Genomic DNA, 11,672 nt, shown 5'->3' with positions numbered 1-11,672 from the left:
AACAATTATCAATTCTCATTGTCGAGAATTACGGATTTATTTTAAACACATATCATGACACGGCGAAACGTGCAGAAACAAGGGCGAGTTTTCCCCATTATTTTCTCCCGACTCTGATGACCGATTGAGCCTAAATTTTCACAGGTTTGTTATTTTTTATATCAGTTGTGATACAAGAAGTGTGGGCCTTTGGACAATACTGTTTACCGAAAGTGTCCAATGGCTTTAAAGAACCTCATGCAGTTAAGTGAAAATAAGAGCAGAAAGCTTTGGCTATGGTGACGGGACTGCAAGTAATTTGCTCATTGTGGATTTTTACCAACCTGAGAATGGTCTTACGATGTTGTGATTGCCTAGTTTCTAAGCCACCAATGCCGTCTATAAAATTTTCTCCATCTACATTTCCAGGCAATAGATACATGAGGATTAGCGCGTGGCTACATGAAAGCTGTATTCCAAAGCAGATACAAAAGCAGGAACAATGACGGATAAATATCGGGTTTATGCTCTGTGCAAAGGCAAAAGTAAAAGTAAATAATGCGAAGGGTTGCCCAATTTCAAGGTTGCTCACTTACTGTGTCAGGGAAATTTCGGTATCTATGTTTCCTTTTTCCTTGGAAGAAGTTGCTTTTGCCATTAACCTGCAAAAGCTTACTTCACTTGAAGAAACAAAGAGTATCAAGTGAGAGGAAGGTCTACTCTCCGTTTTTGTAACTGTCAAACTTTGGGTCAACTTCATTGAGGTGTGAATCGCTTTGAGTTGTACCTAGCTGCTTAGGATGAGCTGGAAAGCTTCGCTCCAATGAAATGTCTGTCTGGAAGTGTTAGGAAGTTCCGACAGTGGATGTACTGTTAAACTAAAAAAACCTGTACCCTTTTGGCTCAGTGAAAGAAATTATATTTCTTTATTTAACTATTGCCATGACACCCCAGAGCTATTTAAAATATTGTAAAAAATTACTCTTGGTGGGCATGATCAAGTTTATGTACCCCAGATGGTACATCATTTGTTTTCTCGAGCCACGTACTTGCGTCTTAGTAGCACATCAATAAAAATTCACAATCTATTACCATGGTATAATAATGATGAATGTTGTCTGCTTGTATTGCGCCTAAATTGGTTAGGAAAACTTTACTCGTATAAACCCAGACCTCCGACAATTGAACGTCTTCTTGCAAAGAATCCCACGTTTGTTGTATGCTACATAATCTACTTAACTCCTTGTGTATTTTTATGTACAATTTGTATTATAAGAAACTAGTTTTATGAATATTATTTTGACTGTGACCATATGGCATGTACAGATATGCATGCTGTGATGTATGCATGTATAATGCTGGTTTTGATTAGAGATGCAATAGGAGTAGAAATAAAGCACTATTAATTCAGAGTTGCCAACTCTCCTTGATTCTGCAGACAGTTCTCTGAAAATCAATCAATGTTTCCATGTTCTGGGTCCCATTTTATAGCGCTGCTTAATGGTAAAATGTTTTCCTTTCTGTAGCAGAAACATTTGTATAAGTGGAAGCGCATTTTACAGGGGTTCATTTTAGGTGACGAATCATTATGTATACCATTTGTGCTTTGAGTACTTTGAACCCCCCCCCCCCCAACACAAAATGAATGATATAATCAACACCAAAAAAAGAACAGAAAAACACCTAACGCATCATGTAAAAGACCACAGTCGTGGCACTGTGATTATTGCGTGTATTCTTAATTCTTTATCACCATCAATAGCTCTCTACCCTAATGGTGTCACTTTTGCCCAAAATAGCCACGCATTAGACAATCATTCTACCACTTACATTGTAGCTCTCGCTCAATCACCGCATCAGCGTGCCAGACCACAGAATTACATTTGTAATACATGGGAGTACACATAAAACTTGGACATTATACGCGCGTGTGTGTTGGTGGATCTTGACGTGTCATCCGAGTTCCGGGTACCAAGCTTCTATTTTTAGCATTAGTGCGAGTTTGATGTCTAGCCATAAAACCCTAACAAAAAAGGAACAGCAACAGAACATGTAATTGAGTAACACAAACATTTTTATTAATTTACAAAACCAAAGTTATATTGAATGTAAGTACATGTAAATGCAAGGCAGTTACAAAAATACAGTATTCTTGTCAGGGTCCGTGAATCAAAGGTAAAATTACCTTGCTAGATAAATACAGGCATCTTAAAATAAAAACTCATTCGACAAAACAAAATCATGCATATTTTTGTTCAAAGCCTTGCTTCTCGCTTTGCTAATAAAACACGTTATATAAGTTCATTTGGCCTGAAAAAGCCTGAACTCTTGGGCACTGGAGTACAAAAGTTTGGGAAGTGATATCTGATCCTTGACCAATTCTGTTGTCCACTTACTGAAAAAACAAAACCCTATAACAACGATAACAATAAAAAAAAATGTGACCAGTTAACACAATTTCTCTGTAAGTACAGTTAATAAAATTGTGTGAAAAACTTGTAAACAACTGACATTAAACAGATGCCAGCCATTCATCTTAATGGGTGGTTATCATTACTTGTTCAACCAATACTTTATGTTTTTTAAGTTGGGGGGGGGGGGCCGGGGAGAACATAAATAACATATTTCCCCTTCAACTTTCAAATCAAAACAAAACCAATGTAAAAAGAAGTAACCTTCATTTGCAAGATGTTTTCTCTTCAAAACGAATATAGTTTGTTTTGTTGCATGTCTTATATATGGCAAGTTGTGTATCAATAAACATGTACTGGCAAGGTAGGGCACCAAATGTGAGGGAATAATAGTTGCATGTTATAAACTAAATGAAAGTTTTGAAGGTACTCTTGAATGTGTCGGTGTGACTTGTTGAAAAAGGCCACTTTGGTCAACATATTACAGGAACATGTAATATAACTTAATCAAATGAAGCTATTCAATTTACTTCCACAAATATGCGCACTACAGTCTAACAAAGAATAGAATGAAAAAGGGCCCAATAGAGCAGAAATTGCGTTTTTAACTTTTTTGTTCTGCTAAGCAAACGTGTAAGCAGGAAACTAGTCACAAGTGGTACATGCTTTTTACCTTAAAAGGTAGTATAGCTGGTAACCCTATTGCACTGAGCATAATTTGTTTTTGCGCTTAGCTTATTTTTGCGCTTAGCTTATTTTTGCGCTTAGCTTATTTTCATGCTTAGCTTATTTTCATGCTTAAGCACTCCTCGAATTTGGGCATAGGGTGTCAAAGTCACAGTTTGTATTACGAGTGTCACAATAGATAAACATGGCGCTTGTATGTGTGCATGAAACCAAATGAAGGTATATCTCCCCTTTTTTGTTATTTTCTTAATGTAAAAACCAAAAACTAAATTATAGTAGATTTAATTTAATCATGGCATTAAACATGAAAATATGGTGGTGATTATGTGTAAATACTGGAAATAAAGTGAAAACGGAAGTCAATCAAGTACAATAACCTGCTAATTCCATCTTAATTGATTTACTTTTTAATTTTATTTAACATCAACGGGTCAATTTCTTGTGTATTGGCCCCCTAGCCCTAATGTCATACATGGCTACTGCTGTCATGCTCTTCAACTTGTATACCAGGGCTCAAATTTGAGGGAAACATCCACAAGACTAAAGGGCTTGTAGCTCCAAATTGTTGCTGGACCGAATTTGCTTAACAAGGCCAGTAAGTTGAACAAGCTCTCAGAAAAGATCTTTCTCTTTATGTGTAAGTGTACATCAATATTCTTGAAGTTGAAAGTGAAGAATCTTGAAAGCTACTAATTACATCCAGAGCCAACATTTTTTGCACAGAATGAGGCGTATTATTCAAATGAAAAACAAGATCTGGATCCAAGTTTCTGACCTTTGAGTCAGTATTGAGTCTCAACCTTGCATAAGGGGGAGTTAGAATCGTAGCATGCAGAGCCTCATGCAAATCAAGTGTTAATAATTGTACATAGAGTTTCATTCTGCAGTTCCCTTACAATTACAACAATACTCTTACAATATCCAAACAATCATGCAATGGGAGACTTTCTGGGACGATAGAGGGCAGCAGACTTACCGGGTAAATCCATTGTTCTCAGAATTATGCGCATGTTCAGAACTACGTAAACAATGGAAATTTACCCGGTATGTCTGCTGCCGCCTAGCGTTGGAAAGTCTCCTATTGGACATTGATGTGTTTGATAGGGTATGGTAAATAAAAGGCGTCTTTCTCAGAAAATAAACTTTCTTAAACTTTGCACAATTATTACTAAAAAAATAAATAACATACTGAACCAAAGCACATTCAAGAACTATAATAGAAACCCCAAACCTTAGCATGCAAAAGACAACCAATTGCACACGTCCATATGCAGGACTAAATGCAATTGTATGCAAATGGACAAGACGATTTTCTTAAATCGCACCCAAATCACTTTGGTGGGATTAAAACCCACAACCTTTGCATTGCTAGAGCATATGTCTTACCACTAGACCACCAAGCTAGCTCGTAACCATCGTGTATATAATTGGCTCCACTGCAACATGTGGCACAATGAATAAATTTGTACGAACTTTGCATACCGCCCCCCCCCCCCTCCTCCTCCAAAGAAAAAAAAGGAACAAGGAAAAAAATCAAAAACCCATTTACATATAAACATTCAAAAGGAACACTTTTATTTAAGTTGAAGTTACACTGCAAACTTGCAATATCCATCTCTTCTCTATCCTGTAACACACGCCCGGTTTTGGCACAAACCTGTGTAACTGTTCACAAAATTGCTCGTTTCAAGGTCATTCTTTTTAAATGACAGAGCCAATAAATTGTGAGAGGACTTGAGTACCCTTTAAAGTAAATAGGAAAGGCAAGATCCTTAGAAAATAGACCCAAGGCATATGAAGCCATTTGAGTAGGGTGACCTCAGTCAAAGGTCCAACAAAAGGTTGCTCATTGACCCATCCTTTGAACCCCGCACACAGAGATAGGCGCTTTTCACTGTTTCATTACGTGTTACCTCTAAGATGGTGGCATGATGATGTCAATGCATAAGTTCCATTGTTGGACCCCAATTGTATGAAGTGAGTGCAGCATACGCCACATAATAAGAACAGGAATATTATCAATTTAAATAAAACTAGTGCCGTTTTGTTGCTGGAAGATATTAAAGGAACCTCTGACCGCACAGTCGTATACCAGGTGACCTTTCTGGCCACATTTGCTGCAGAAGATGAAGCTTCCAAATTTCTCTGCAGTTGGTTTCTGGACATCATCTTCTGGGGTCTCTTCTGGCGCACAGTCATCTGTCTTGACATGCGGGGCGTACTTTTTGAAGGTAGCACACTGGCGAGTGCGATGTCTGTCACTGCCACATAGGGAGCAGTTAACCACCTGTGGGGAGGCTGGCTTGCCAGGTGCCGCGGTGGATTGGATTTGTTCATATTGATTGAGTCCCACTGATGTCTCATCAGACACCATTGGAGCTAGCTTCTGGTTGGAATCCTCAGGAGGGATGTTTGAGGCTGATGCAAGCGGGTCTTGACAAACAAGATTGCTATCAAAAGAAGCAGTTCCTTCTACCTCATCCTTCTTCGACACGGCTTCCTGAGTCGTCAAAAGTGTCTGTCGATCCCCACTGGTTTCTTCCTTATCATTTGACTCACCAGAAGTTACCGGCGCAAATTGCTCAGTGTCAACTTCCTGAGAGGCAAAATACTTATCGTTTATTTCTTCAACTGAGTCCTGCGAGTATCCTTGGTTCGACCACTTGCCAAGTTTTCCCAAATCCTCGGTTGTGTTACGATCAGCACCAGTAGAAGATTCCATACAGTCGGGTCTATCCTCACAACAGTCCTGGCTAGACTTGGGAGAAGACCACAGTTTATACTCTTGTGTTGGGCGGCTTGTGGGAACTTGATCCACCTCAGTGCTATAATCACTACTCAGTTGCTTTATAGTAGTAGTCTGCTTTTCAAGGCGCTCACTGTCATATCTTTTGAAGGCAGCATCCTGAGGAGGCCCACTCTGAATGAAGGCTAGAGGGGATGTCGAGCTATACTCAAATCTCATCATACCTCTACCCGTGGCAGGGGAACTCCTAGGTTTAGTAGCTGTCCATGCAACATGTGATGGGCTGCTGAGCTTCCTCTCTTGTATGTTAGCTGTTGCATTAGGGATATCATTGCTGGTACGGAAAGCTGCATCTTCTGATGTATATGGCGGGCCATAAATGTCCATCGATGACAGTGGTTCAGTGTTTTGCATACCATTTGATTGGACGTTGTCGACATGCAGGCATTTACTTGCATCTGATGAGGAGTTTGTTTGCATTGACTGTGGTCTGCGAGAAGAAAGAAAAAAAAATAAAATAAATGGTTTAGAACAGCAAATTGTCATTGGTGAACATAAATAGCTGTATGTAAACACTGCGTACTCTGTATAAATTGCTGAGTTCTGTGAAAACAGTCACAGGCAATCTCCTCGTTTGGGATTCGAGTCAATATTTGGAAAAGATTATTGGTGTCTTACCTCTGCTGTGGCTGTGATGTCTGAATTTTAATTCCAGCTGTAAAAGAATAAGACAGAATAATTATCAGTGACTGGTGGTTAAACATGCTCCCTTTTGGACTTGTGTAGCAGAAGTGTTGGAACTTCCTCATACAGCAATTAAATGAAGAATGGAAGATTACCCGAGTGGGGTAGCCTGCTTGAATTGAGGGGTCGTTTAAGTTCTGATTTGCTATTGAAGGGAATTGGTGAAGAGTCTCTGATTGTGATGGGTGTAATAAGAGATTGATGAAATTCTTTTAACCCTTTCAGCCCCAAATTCTTTTGACAACATTTTAAACAAAAGAAAGAAGGAGTACAAAGCTCAACATACATAATTCTGATGTATTGCATGAAAATTGCAAATGAGGTAAACAACTAAAAAAAATTTTTTTTTTCACTCACTTTTGAAATTTTGTTGACAATCAGCACTGTTGAGGATGGAATTAGAGTTGTTGCTGTTGCTAGAATGTAAGGAGAGGGAAGACATTGCAGTCGTGGCCTGCAGATTGTCTGGTTGCGTCTTTGGTGTAATGGACGATACAGTAGGGGATGCCGTCTCTGCACTTGGTCGAGTGTGATCAGTTTTTGACAGATTTTCACTCGTGGTTGTAACTGATGCCACCTTCAGCGCTTCTTTCTGGTTCACTTCATCCGATACTTCGGTACCCTCTCCTGCTGCCCAACATCTTTGTGCCGTGTCGGGAATCTCCTTCTGATCCTCTGGGAAGGTGTTCTTCTTGGAGAACACCTCCTCCTGCCAGTCTGCTGCTCTTAATAAGAGCAAGTTCAGCATGGCCTCTTTCACAAATCTGCAATTGTGTATTGAAAACACTGCATAAAAATAGTGTAGATGTAATGGATAAGAGAAATATGTATGCACCAATGTCAGGCTATGGACACACGAGTGCCTACTTCTGGACTTCCAAAATGTTAAAAAAGAAACTGTGACAGACATACCTTGGCTTGCTACCAAGCACTTGATCCCTCAGCTGTTTATTATATCGCTGGTCCATGGAGCTGGCTAGTTGAGGACCAATGTTAACAAAGAGCGCCCTCAAGCAGGATGCGTACACTTCTGTCAGGAGCGCATGATCATCTGCAGTCCCCTGTTTGAGAATTGATCGTTAAAAGTGAGAATAAAAAATGTACTCAAAAGTAGCAGTCTCCTAGCAACAATTGGTTATGGCCACCCATGCCACCCCAGGAGTAGAACTGTTTTGCCAAAGAGGCAGCAGTGTTGTGTTTGCATGATTGGGTTGTATGCTACCCAAGATTTGAGAAAGTAAGAGGGTGGCCTGAAAGTATAAATGATGAACAAGAATTATAAGGTTAAAGCGCCTTTACCTAGCTGCACACTTGTACTAGGATATGTGGGTTAAATAAGAACCAATTTAAAACAAACTTCTCTTTCAATCAGCCTGTACACAATAACTGTGCCTCAAAGGTATTTATTAAACCAATGGCATGGAATCTCAGACTATGTCCAACTGACACATTATTTTGAAAATCCGAGAAGAAAGTTACGGATGTTATTCTCACCTGTACATCACACATGATCCACTTGTTGACGACACTATCCAACAGTTTATCAGTAATGTTGTTCAGGCCATTTGTAGCGGAGCGAGACACGATGAAGAGTTGGGTCAGGAGGCCACAGAAAGTGGTGTACAACTTGTCTTTATTCGTTGCTGTGGAGACCTTTGACAAGAAAAAGAAAGTTTCAATTATAAGAACGACACATCCCCTGACTGCAGGTTGTGGGTGCGAATCTGACCCAAGTTATTTGCCTACTGTCATTCGAGGGTTTAAATCCAACCCGAGTCATATCCCCTGACTGCAGGTTGTGGGTTTGAATCCCACCTGAGTGGATTTCCCCCTCCCCCACAGAACTCAAGAAAGTCCTGAGTATGTACAGTGCTTAATACACATTGGTATGAGGGTAACAACCAAATTATATTCTTTATCCCCACTGCAAAAAAAACCATTAATCAACAATTAAAACCCATGTAACACAAGACTGCTGGACTTGGCCATAGATTTACTGGCCCTACACTAAAACCACTGGACTTAGCCCTGACTCTTCAAGACTTAATCCTTTCTGAGTCACTGGTAGATTCTTGAGTAAAAAGGATTACATTTTCAGCTATACCTTGATATACTGGCTTTGTCTCTTCATAATCACATTCAAAAGATCCTCTTGGAAGTTCTGCGGGTGCAAACCTAAATAACAAATTATCCAAAAATACAAACAAAGTAAACAACAGGTTATGCAAGTAAGAGTAATTGAAACACAAGATTGATAGATGCACCAATAAGGATACTGAAAAACAAAAGTCAGCGCTTTTACTTGATCTTAGTTTTGATAAAACATTTTGACTAAAATAATCCTATGAAAAACTAAATACTTACAGTGAAGTTCTTGGATCACCTTGCAAGCCTTATCGAGTAGATCCGAGTTATCCATGGCCCAGCCGAAGATCTCATCCAGAGCCACAAACTGCTCCTTGGGCCAAGGAAAGCAGGCAAGGCGACTGGACTCTAATAAAACAAAAGAGAAAGAGAATAAAACTTGTCTTAACCCACACATATAGAAATTTTATTTTATTCAAACTGGCTTGCTTCTTCAGTGGAAGATATCACTGATTTACTTTTGACAAAGTCAATCTTCATGAAGTGAACAATCAGCATGAACCATTTTAAACATGAAATCATTAGACCTAAGTTTATGGAATCCAACCTACCAGCTTTCATGATCCTGACAATCTCAGCAGCTATCTCTTTCTCCCTTGCGGAATCTTCTTTCAGACCTCCCAGAAGCTTGCGGACTTTACGAATGATCTTGAAACTCTGCCACTCGTACTCGTTTTTCTTCTGTTCTTTGGACAGTGCCGCCTTGCTGGCATCCTGTTGCTGTTTGGTGGATCCGTGGCACTGGTAGGAGGAGCTGGTTCCGTTGGGAGCAGTACTGTATCCCTGGAGAAAGGCGTTGTATCCTTGTTGTGGTTTGGGGAACTGGCTCGCTGATGGTCCTTTGACGTCTTTCTTTGGTATTCCACGCCTGCATGAACAAGATAACCGATACATAAACACTTTGGTACTCATTTCTCGTAAACCACTTTGGGTCAAGATTCCCACAAAAATTAGGAACCTCTACGGTATGTGCTATTTTTGTTGATGAGATTCTGGAGTTACAGTTTTGTTTTCAAATGATGATGTCACAATCAAACATTGACTTCATAAGGAAAGACAACAAAGGTTCTCATTAAACACAATGATTAATTGATCTCCCTTGAGAAAATAGGAGTATGTGTTAATCATGAATCACAGAACTTCGGCCATAATATAAGACTTTGATCCAATTACAATTTGCTGAAAAATATATTGCATCAAATTTAATCAAACAATTCTGTGGTCAGAGAACTTACAAGAAAAAATAAACCCTATCGGATGATATTAACATTCGCCTTTCCCAAATACCCTTTAGCTTTGTCTTTATTGATCCACTGCTTTGGTCCTTGTGTAGCATCTCTGGTCTGTAAAAATGGCTTCTTTGTCTGAAAGTGCTGCTCATTTTGGCTCGATCCTTGGGATGGTTGTACATGTTGGTTCGCTGCTTTTGGCACAAATACGGGTGATTGACCTTGAAGTCCTAAGAATACAAAAATAATAGTTTGTAAACAGTGTGAGAATACTTTGGATAGGTTTTCCGATCAGTACAGTTAAACAATTTTTAAAGTGCCTGGCTGGACTGCCACTCAAAGGTGAGGGCTAAACCTTATTATATAACACCCAAGCAGATCCTTGCCATTTGATTGGAGGATTGTCCGTCACGTGATAGCAAATAAAAGTACCATTGCACACTGAGTCACTCACCGTGCTTTTTCGTTCCATCCGAAAAGTACCATTGCACGCTGCCAGCGTGCAATGGTACTTTTCGGATGGAACGAAAAAGCTGAGTAAAAACATCACTGCGTGCGCGTTGTCTTCGGTAACGCAGCAAGGCATAATTAGTAAAATTACTAGCATTCGTCTTCTACAATTAAAAATTGGAGGCCTACGCTTTGTTTGTTTTGAAAGTTGTATCTTTCAATCAAAATGACAAAGATCTACTTGGATGTTATATAAAACAAATAATGAATGTTTTTCATTCGTGCAATGGTGCGAATATGTTCATTCGTTGAAAGCTGGAATGTTCCATTCAACTCGGCTCCGCCTCGTTGAATAGAACATTCCATCTTTCAACTCATGAACATATTTGCACCATTGCACTCATAAACATTCATTATGTGTATACTAATTTCGGCTATCAACCCAAATCAACTGCCATCGGGGGCACATTGCCAGTTACCACCTACTCATTGAGCACTCCCCAAGGATGAAGCCATGGGTATCATCCACGAGGCCTGACTAAGAGCATAATGGACTACCTTCCAAACTGCTTACAACAAAAGCAGTCATGGGGTTAAAAGTATCTTGCTGTCGGACACAAGTGTCATGACCAGGTCTCAAACCCAGTCCAGTGCTCTTAACCTCTCGGCCACACTAGTAATGATTTGGATTACTCTTTTGCCGTATTACTCACCTATATCCATAGTAATTGGGGATGCGTAACCTCCTCCCAACTCGAAGTTATCCCACTGTGAGTCTTCAATGGAGGTGAAAGCTGAACCATGGTCACCGTTTGCATCAGGCTTCCATTTCATAGGTTGGGATCTGTGCGTAGGCTGAAGGTCTGGAGAAATCTTGGGCTTAGTTGGTGAAGGCACGCTCGGTTTTGTAGGACGAGGAGGCTGGGCATGGAAGGGTGTTGTGGTGGTCGGGTAAGTCAAAGGAGGAGATTTTGCAGATGCAGGGAAATGTAAACCCGGAATGGGTACACCGATGGGTGGTGGGGGGACTGATGTATCGATGAAAGAGTTCAGAGTCATGGGAGAAATGTTGGAAGGAAGAAAGGATGGAGCAACAATATTGGGGAAGCCAGCTTGAGGTGGGCTGGTTGTGCTCTGATGCTGTTGGCGTCCCTGTTGTTGTTGTTTTAGCTGTTGTGGCTGTCGTTGTTGCTGTTGTTGTTGTAGTTGTAGCTGTTGCGGTTGTTGTGGCTGTTGTGGCTGTTGTAGCTGTTGTTGTTGTAGCTGTTGTTGTTGCAGCTG

General features: G+C 40.1%; 1 protein-coding gene across 1 annotated transcript; it reads right to left on the bottom strand.

Annotated features, from left to right (window-relative positions):
• Positions 1–4,157: 4,157 nt before the first annotated feature.
• On the bottom strand, positions 4,158–11,591 carry LOC117294472. Its single transcript, XM_033776894.1, has 10 exons — positions 11,105–11,591; positions 10,000–10,171; positions 9,264–9,580; positions 8,932–9,060; positions 8,672–8,742; positions 8,062–8,220; positions 7,480–7,628; positions 6,925–7,331; positions 6,502–6,538; positions 4,158–6,313 (listed from the first exon to the last, which is right to left on the bottom strand). The coding sequence occupies exons 1-10, from the start codon at positions 11,448–11,450 to the stop codon at positions 5,101–5,103; spliced, it is 3,000 nt and encodes a 999-aa protein (XP_033632785.1). The 5' UTR covers positions 11,451–11,591; the 3' UTR covers positions 4,158–5,100.
• Between the last annotated feature and the right edge of the window lie 81 nt (positions 11,592–11,672).

This window comes from Asterias rubens, chromosome 9, assembly GCF_902459465.1.
Source record: "Asterias rubens chromosome 9, eAstRub1.3, whole genome shotgun sequence".
NCBI classification, from domain to species: domain Eukaryota; kingdom Metazoa; phylum Echinodermata; class Asteroidea; order Forcipulatida; family Asteriidae; genus Asterias; species Asterias rubens.
This window is presented reverse-complemented; position numbering and strand designations above follow the sequence as displayed.

Bases quoted from the DNA above. Each gene is read 5' to 3' on its own strand.
- LOC117294472 (XM_033776894.1), bottom strand. From the start codon at position 11,450: ATGACTCTGAACTCTTTCATCGATACATCAGTCCCCCCACCACCCATC. The intron at 10,172-11,104 runs GTGAGTAATACG...TTGTATTCTTAG, and splicing joins CCCAATTACTATGGATATAG to GACTTCAAGGTCAATCACCC. The intron at 7,629-8,061 runs GTGAGAATAACA...ATTCTCAAACAG, and splicing joins GGATCATGTGTGATGTACAG to GGGACTGCAGATGATCATGC.